Below are 8,633 nucleotides of genomic sequence, written 5' to 3'. Positions count from 1 at the left end.
ACAGTTTGTGAATTCTGTAGTTTAGAAACTTTATTCTGAACAATTTAACAAGAATGTGTTATTAGTGTAGTTCCTACCAGAAAAACCACAGTTTCCCTCAGTGCCAAACCATTTTATATTCTGGATAAAGTGCAGGTAAAAATGTTGCAGTCTTGGTTGATAGACTACAAACAGAATATATAAAACTTATTCCACAGTATAAACTGATCCAAGGATCATAATACAGGGAATTCAGGGTTTGCTTTCAGTATACCAGCCTTGCAACTTCTGTTAAAATAAGAACATTTAATCATCTGTATACACGGTTGAGATAATGGCAATTTCAACAGCATTACAGTAGATAGATAAACAAATTAAAAAGGTAATTCTTTGTACAGATTCGTGTTCTCCATTAATGTCATTGCAATCATTTACATTTCACAGTAGGTAGGATATTGTTAATGAGATATATGAAACATATTTAAAAATATAAATATTTTGATAGCATTTCTGTGGATACCAGCTCACAGAAGGGTTAAGGTCAATGAAAAATAGGCCCTGAAACACAGCAAATCTGAAGCAAATTGAATTATCAAAAGCAACATCGTTAAAGAGTGGCAGTGGCAGTGCAGGAAACATAGGCGGCACCTTCTCAAGCGAGAAGTGGGCAAAGTGAGGACAGCTAAAAGGAGCACTAAAGAGGAGTAGGACATCTTAACAAGGCTGAGAGTAGGAGCTTCATAGAAGTAGAAGCTTAATGAAACACTGCATTTATTGAGTAAACATCCCTCAGGATTATGTGAACACTATCAAGTAGAAGGATCAGTGGAGTAGAGAACGAGAAACATTCTTCAGAAAGATTTCAGAATGCTTGGAGTGGATGAACTGAGAAAAAAATATCTGACATCAGGTTAGGGAGTCAATATTAATGTCTGAAACTGGGCTGCTCAAGAGAATTTAGTGGCCAGTGTTTTTTCCGGTTTGTTTTCCATGTTTGTTTGGAAAAGGGGATAGATAACTCTGTTCCACCCTCCAACATAGTGGGTGGCGGTAATGCACATTAACGCGGGTTGCTATCCGCCATAAAACCAAAGAAGAAGAAGAAGTGGTTGTGATGGTAGTAGTAGAAGAAGAAGAAGAAGAAAAAGAAGCAGCCGCAGAGAAAGACAAGGCGAGCCCTTCTGTGCATGTAAACACAGCGATGTCGGAGTCTCCGGACGCCCGCAGCTTACTCTCTGCTTCCTCCCAGCTCAACCTGATGGAGATGGACGCGGTGAGAGGCTTTATACATATCCTGGTGTCATGGCGAAGACTTGAGCGAGAATGAACTCACTCAAGTCCTCCGCAGCAGTCTGTTGTTTGACCATCGTCTATATACCAAGATGGTTAACAAGATTATGTCCTCTGTGTCAAATGGGGAAAACACGATTTTGCTAATAATGAACCAAACACTAGCTCGTGACATTCCAAATGAAGCCCAGCTACGCATGTTGGATTCTCCCGTAGAATAGTATGGTGGAATTTCTGCGCTGTCGTGTTATTTAACTGTACTAACGTAAAGCGAAATGCCGTATAGACACCGGCTTCAGCTGAAACCATTATTGTTACTATCCCAAGGTTGACTTTTGTGACTATATCAACACATTTATGAACAGACTGACGTTAGTCTATTACAACGGCCTAAAGTCTGAATTTATCACGTGATCCTGCAACGTTATTGTTTTGGCACATGGTTTGCGGCGCAGCTCATGTCAAGACGTAGCGAAACATTTATTCAAACCAGAAATGTTGGCACTAGCTTCAGACAGTGAAAGAATAAAGCCTTTTCTTCCACTTATTTTCACAAGTTTGATATAGTTTTAATTGTGCAACTGTCCCGTCAGTGGTGCGTTCACGCGCCGTCACTTCCCCTTGTGTTTTTACACGCCCAAAAACAGAAATAAACTTACTAAAACGGTTGTTGTTTCCAAGTGATTTCAAGCATATTGTTTGTTATTAATGAGAGGTGATTCACAACATATGATAATTCCGAGTGTATACATGCTATCTGCAATTGTACCAGTAAGACTGTGATAGTCTGAGTTAAACTAATAGGTTGGCAGCATTTCCTATAAGCCTCTGTGCATCATGGACACATGATGTCATCTTACCAACAGGACTACTGCTAAATGTCCCTGAAGGTTCCTAACTAGGACTTTTCTCTTACCTGTTCACAGAGCGGCTGAGGTTGGTCAGGTGGACCCTGTTGCTTTTGATGACATCATTTTTTATGAATAAGCCTACTGCTATGTTTGTAGTTGATTGACTTCATCAATATTGACATGTCAATTATATTGTATGTTTTGCATCACATACCAGCATGCAATATTTTTTTCCAGCTGTCAAAACTATTCTTCATACTTGTACGTATATACATGACACTTCTACATGCAGCACATCCTCGCATGCATGTTTTCATTTTCACTGAAATAACAAAGGTGAAGTCTTTGACAGTTAATAAAGGCTAGTTAGCTGCTCAGTGGAAACACAGCTATTCACAGGGCTCTGCCAAGATTTGGACTCTGTTTCGGCTTCTCTGTAAGGGGTCTGCGTGGGATCATACCCGGGAATGTTGATAAATGTTGATTTTTGATAAAGAAAGCACAAAGAAACAAATAATGCTTTCTAACCCTGCGTGTTTTTGTAATATTTCTGTTCTCAGATCGATGATAAGGAGTTCGACATACCCCAAGTAGACACACCTCCCACACTGGAGAGCATCCTTAATGAGGTAAGTACTCTATGACTACTACACTATACTGCACTGTCAACAGAATAACGACAACTTTTTGAAAAAAAGATCAACATTTAGAAGCTGCCCCACCTCTCCAAAGAACCAGGGCTGTATTGGAAACAGGTCTTTTAGAGACTTTAATTCTATTTCCCATCATACCATAGTAAGAATCCTCCCTGAAAACTGATCACTTCCTGCTGTCTTGATAAATTCAGTATAATGTACATTTCCACAACACTTACTCCACCAGTACAACATGTCATACTCTGATTAAAAACAGCATATTTTTGCAGTTAAAGTGGTTGAAATCAGCCAGGATAAAGTTTGGGCCATCCAGTAAAACAGATTGAAGTTATTTGTGATATTGAGAAGAAACCTTCGGCAGCAGTCAGGCATATTAGAAGGAATTCACTCGGCAGGTAGAAGGTTCTTACAGAAAGTAGGCGTGTATCAGATAAACATATTTGGTTGTGGATCCCCTCCACTGTGGATGTAGGAGAACCTTCTAGCTTAGGTGTGTTTGTTTTGTTGTCCTTTGCCTAGCTAAGAAGTGTTTATTTTTTACTATTGTCCTGTGTGCAGCTTGAGGATGAGGAGGAACCATTTGTGTTGGAGGATACTTGCATGCTAAACACAGACAACATGGATGCTCACTCATGTGACACCTCCTCTCTGGCCAGCTCTGACAGTGGAGACCCAGCACACCTCAAAAGGCATGAACACACACACACACCTACATTACTTTTGGTGCATTGCTTCTTGTAGTATGTACAAGTATAACATGGAAACTGTCTTTGGTGTGTGTGTCTGTGTGTCTGTGTGTGATCTGTGTACATGTGTTTGCGTGCGTCTGTGTGTGGACATGTACACGTGTGAAGGAAGAGGAGGACAGTGGATCTGAATGCGACCGTTCATGGATCTGTTCTTCGACACAGCCTGCTGAAGGGCATCTCTGCACAGATCGTTTCTGCTGCTGTAAGACGAACAGCAAACACACACACACACACACACACACACATACACAATCACACACATATATAGAGAGAAAGGACTCAGTCTTTGACAAAAAAGGACTGCCTTAATTTAAGTGTTTTAATGCCTCCATGCCGACACCAGAGGTGTTATGTTTTTGGATTGTCTGTCCGCCCGGTTGTCATGATGTATCTCAGGAACTTTTGAAGGGAATTTGCTACAAATGTCCATTTGGATTTAGGATGAACTGAGAAGAAGTTGGTGGCCACTGTGATCTCACAAACACATTTTTGGCCTCAAATCAGGGATTCATAATTATGACAATTTCACAAATATGTCTAATAGGATCAAATTAAGTGATGACATTTTGGACAGACATGGATGTAAACCATAACATACATGACTGAGGCGTTTTTTCTAGTTGATTAGAGTACAGCTTCAGTACATTGTTTAGATGTAAAGATGTTAACAAAATGAAATGATAAAGCATCCCAAAATCATGAATGCATTCATAATTCATGTTTATCTTTGATTGTCTTTTTCCTTGTTTTGTCAAACAATGTTCTTGAAGTCCTAGCTGGCTCACTGAAGTTAACGGTAATCTCTGGGCTTGAGTGTCTGCACTGTATCGGTCACTTGATCGAAACACCTGTCAGTGACATGGTTCTGTTTTTATTTGGAAAGATTATCATCTGTATTCCTGCTCTAGTTTTTTTGTAGGTTTTGCTGCTGAAAGTCATTCTATTTGTCTGATTTTTATTTTTATTTTTTTAAACTGAATTCTGTATTTTACTACTAGCTTCAGAATTGTACATTTGTTGCAGTAGACTAATGCATTGATGTATTCAAGCATAATAAAAACACTTGCATATTTTCTTCAGGACAAAGTGGATGCTGGACTGCCAACTGCTATAGTGAGTATTTTGTTTTCCAACAATGAACTTAACTGAACAAAGAGAGGTGGTATTAGTGTAGAGGAACATTTGGTAACGTACTATGTCAAGATGATTGTCTGCTCTATGTATAGCTGATTATGTCTGCTCTATGTATAGCTGATTATGTCTGCTCTATGTATAGCGGATTATGTCTGCTCTATGTATTGCGGATTATGTCTTCTAAATTGTCTATTCTTTTTGTTCAGACCGTGTCGGGTGTGATTGCTGTAGGAACGTCTCATGGTCTGGCTCTGGTCTTCGGTGAGTCCAAATTTGATTATGCTCCTTTTATACACACAGTGGTGTAAATTATATTTTCACATTTTTACAATGAAAACGTCACAGAAAAAGTTTAGATGACATTGATTAAGTTCAGTTCCCGGTTACTTCTTGTTATCACAATCATGCATAGCCAAAGCAGTGGTGTGCCTTACTGTCTGCATCAGGGTCATTTTAGATACTACCTCTAGGGGGTGTTAAAGTCTGAAATGTTCTAATTGTGCACCAAATGGTTTTAATGATAACAAACTGAAATGACTGCCCTCAGTTTGTAGTAACACCCATATTCAGTACCTTTTTAGACTTACTAATGTCAGTGATCACAGCTTTGAGGCTGAATGAAGGTATTAAACACCTAGATTTGGATAGTTGCACCCTTTTGCTTCTTGTAGATCCTCAAAAGCTTGTGGTCTCAAAGCCAAACGCTAAAGCAAACGCTAGTGTGCTTGCTCTATGGGCCCCATGGATGCTAAGGATCCCCGTAAGATCTGGATAATTTCATCTGAATTCTGTACTCGGAAGAAATATATATATTGTAAGTCATTTACAGTAAATATTACAATATTAATCGTATTTTCTGTTTAAAAAGTACAGAAGATGGCATGTAACTTTACGACACACCCATCTCTTAAGTGGTTATGTTTCCAGTCTGATCTGGAGCACACACCTGATAGGTATGTAGTTCGCTTGCATGATAAAATGAAATGCTTGCTGTTAAGACACGGTGTCTCTCTCTCTGATCTTTGCCATCATTACGGTTGAATTTTTCCTCATTCAGCTTAAACACTCCCCACTGAAAATGTTTTGAGAAGGGTTTTTGATGTCCATCAGTTGGGAATTTTACAAAACAAATACGCTTCCAATATATTAAATGTATCAATCCACACTGAATCTGTGAGACGCGTGCTGCTTTAAGTGAAGCGTCATCTGCATAGACAGCTGTTAAAATCACACAAATATCCCGCTGTTTATGTGTTTTGAACTTACTAACTGTAGGCTCGTTGGACATGAGCCAGTCCTGATCAGAAGCGATCACTGGCTGGTGCACAATGCATGCTGGTTAGATTTGTGTCCGACTTGATCCCGACTTGTTCTGACAACATGCGCACGTGGTAAACGATCACCACACGAGATCGAGGTGGCCGCAGTTTTTAGAGCCATGCGCCACAGTTGCTCTTCACCAACTGCATGACGACAGGGCATGATGGGAAATGTCTGGCTGTCACCAGAGCAAAGAGCTAATTGACTATATAAGGGTACAAAATAAGTTCATTATATTGGCTTCATTTACATTGTGTCAGAGAGAACACAATACATTTATGACCATTTTCATGAAGACGTGATCTGAAGGACACAAAAAGTATTTTTTATTTAGGCATCAACTTTTTTTTAATCACACCAAAAATCAACATTTTTTAGACTACAATCATGTATAACTCATATGTTAACTATATTGATTAAAAAGCACCTCTGCAGCTAGTGACCAGTTGATTGAGCTTTACTTATATTGAAATATTTTATTACAATTACTGTGATCATCTGGTTAGGATAGGATCTGGCTTCCTTTGCCTTAATACATGCCAGCATCACTGATATCCACCCTAAGGACTGCTTCACCTGAGTCTGACATGGAGGCACTGACAATAACATCATAGTTGCCCTCATAAGAAATGCAGGAGCCATCAGCCTTTGCTCTTACAAAATTATTTTCACTTCCATTGTACATGACATCATAAAGATCGTAGTCGCAGTTGTTTCCTCTGTCAAAGATCCCCACAGCAAACCAGTTGGAGTAGAGGTTTCGATCGTAGGGCACGGAGAACATGACAGCCATGGAGTGACTGTAGTAGTTCAGGTCGGCGTTGAAAAGGTCGTAGGTGAAGACGCTGACGGCACCGGTCGCACTGCCAGTGGTCTTGTTGAACAATGCACTGCCATTTGAGTAGGGACCCACCATGGGTGGCAGAGGGACCTCACAGCAGCCGCTCTCAGTGAACACCCTGAACACAGGGACAAAACATTTGGGACAGGGTCTTTCACAAACCTTCTTCTCCAAATCATTCCATAGATTTAGTGGTGTGATTACATGTCATTCCATCCAGCTACAAGAACCCAAAGTGAGGTCAGCCCCTGCACTCTGCGTTCCATCCCAAAGGTGTTGGATGCGTTTGGGGTCAGAGCTCTGACAAGTTCTTCTACACTAAAGTGGGAAAACCATGTTTATATGGACCTGGCTTTGGGCAGGAGATCATTGTAATGTTGAAACAGAAAAGCTCAAACCCAAATCTGGAAGCACGCTATTGTCTACAATATGTAGAAAAAATGTCTGTGCATTGGAACTATTGGCCACAATTGATACTAGTTTGGCTTCTTAAAAGTGGCGCGATTGTGTCCATGTGACTATTCACTCTGACCAATCAGTGGTCTGATCTGCAGTGTTGTAACTCCACCTTCTAGTATCGCCTCAGCTTGCTTAGAACCTCGACCCAATAAAAGTACCTGGTAAAGTCACTTAAGTCAGGTCAGTTTTACTAATGGGAACAATGTAGCTTGAGGTGGTGGCACCTGCAAGTGAATCAACTCCATCTATCTACCTGGTATTGTCCTGTCTCTGTCTATACTGTTCAAACAACATTGATTACACGTCTGTCTGTCCTGGTGGAGGGATAGAGGGAGTCGTATGCTGTATGGATTGTAAAGCCTTTTTAAGGCAAATTTTTTGGACTGCATAGATTAAATTGACACAACTTGACTCTAAGATAGCAATGCAGCTCTAAAACTAAAAACTGATGAACACATCAGTGATAAGTGAAGGTTGGCAACACTATTGATGAGTAGATGACTTTAGTAAATCAGACATCCAGGCGTGTTAATCAGGTTTTAGTGTCCCCTTCCTACTTCCCTGCACATCTTTTTGCACTGTGTATGTTTTCTTTCAAGCTAGTGTTTGGTACTGCTCTTACAATATACAACCAGGAAACTGCTAATGTCAGGTGTACCGTATTTTCCGCACTATAAAGCGCACCGGATTATAAGGCGCACCTTCAATGAATGGCCTATTTTAGAACTGTTTTTATATATAGGGCGCACCGGATTATAAGGCGCATAGAATAGAATAGCGTCGTAAGCGTGTCTCTTGAAAGGTGCCATTTTGGGGTCTTTATACACACAAGTGGTGTTGGACTAGGAGTAAGCACAGTACCGGTGTTTACCGCGGTGCGGCTTTGTAGTTTACCAGTCGTACTGAAACATTTTGACAGAGCGCCGTGTACAACCAGTATGGATCAACCAATTAACCAATTGATCCATATATAAGGCGCTCCGGATTACAAGGCGCACTGTCGTTTTTTGAGAAAATTAAAGGCTTTTAAGTGCGCCTTATAGTGCGGAAAATACGGTATATGTACTCTCAATAACTTATGAAATAGACATGAGCAAAAGCAATGTATAACCTTGGGTTGGAGAGAGTGTAGCAGCCAGAGTTGTTGTTAATCTCAACGGAGCAAATGCGATGAGGCATTGTGATGAAGTGTGGAGTGGCGGCCGGGAGGAGGCTGGCTGTGACCTAGAGACAACACAACATCATTTCAGAGTGACATTTTGTCTTTGTAGAGAGCTTTGGTGTGATTTGCTAAAAATCTAAAGTCAAAGGCATAATTTACAAACCGTGTGCTCTTAAGATGACAAATAAGGCT

General features: G+C 40.3%; 2 protein-coding genes across 10 annotated transcripts in view; one reads left to right on the top strand and one right to left on the bottom strand.

Annotated features, from left to right (window-relative positions):
- The first annotated feature begins 1,053 nt into the window (after window positions 1-1,053).
- The window catches only part of vps8 (VPS8 subunit of CORVET complex), a 53,289-nt gene continuing 45,709 nt past the window's right edge, over window positions 1,054-8,633 (top strand). For 8 of the 9 annotated variants that reach the window (XM_076076585.1, XM_076076584.1, XM_076076583.1 and 5 more), the window contains exons 1-6: window positions 1,056-1,252; window positions 2,681-2,749; window positions 3,335-3,465; window positions 3,631-3,727; window positions 4,606-4,638; window positions 4,866-4,920. In XM_076076585.1, the coding sequence (XP_075932700.1) occupies window positions 1,094-1,252; window positions 2,681-2,749; window positions 3,335-3,465; window positions 3,631-3,727; window positions 4,606-4,638; window positions 4,866-4,920 (544 nt within the window). In that variant the 5' untranslated portion in view covers window positions 1,056-1,093. Of the gene's footprint in view, window positions 1,253-2,680; window positions 2,750-3,334; window positions 3,466-3,630; window positions 3,728-4,605; window positions 4,639-4,865; window positions 4,921-8,633 lie in introns of all 9 variants that reach the window. The other variant, XM_076076586.1, reaches the window with a different exon arrangement.
- On the bottom strand, window positions 6,509-8,458 carry LOC142933073 (DELTA-stichotoxin-Hmg2b-like). The gene is made up of 2 exons (XM_076077224.1): window positions 8,391-8,458; window positions 6,509-6,938 (listed from the first exon to the last, which is right to left on the bottom strand). The coding sequence occupies exons 1-2, from the start codon at window positions 8,456-8,458 to the stop codon at window positions 6,509-6,511; spliced, it is 498 nt and encodes a 165-aa protein (XP_075933339.1).

The sequence above is a fragment of the Anarhichas minor genome, unplaced genomic scaffold (assembly GCF_050575085.1).
Source record: "Anarhichas minor isolate MPS153535 unplaced genomic scaffold, ASM5057508v1 ptg000058l, whole genome shotgun sequence".
NCBI lineage: Eukaryota > Metazoa > Chordata > Actinopteri > Perciformes > Anarhichadidae > Anarhichas > Anarhichas minor.
This window is presented reverse-complemented; position numbering and strand designations above follow the sequence as displayed.

Bases quoted from the DNA above. Each gene is read 5' to 3' on its own strand.
- LOC142933073 (XM_076077224.1), bottom strand. From the start codon at position 8,458: ATGCCTCATCGCATTTGCTCCGTTGAGATTAACAACAACTCTGGCTGC. The intron at 6,939-8,390 runs GTTATACATTGC...CCCTGTGTTCAG, and splicing joins TACACTCTCTCCAACCCAAG to GGTGTTCACTGAGAGCGGCT.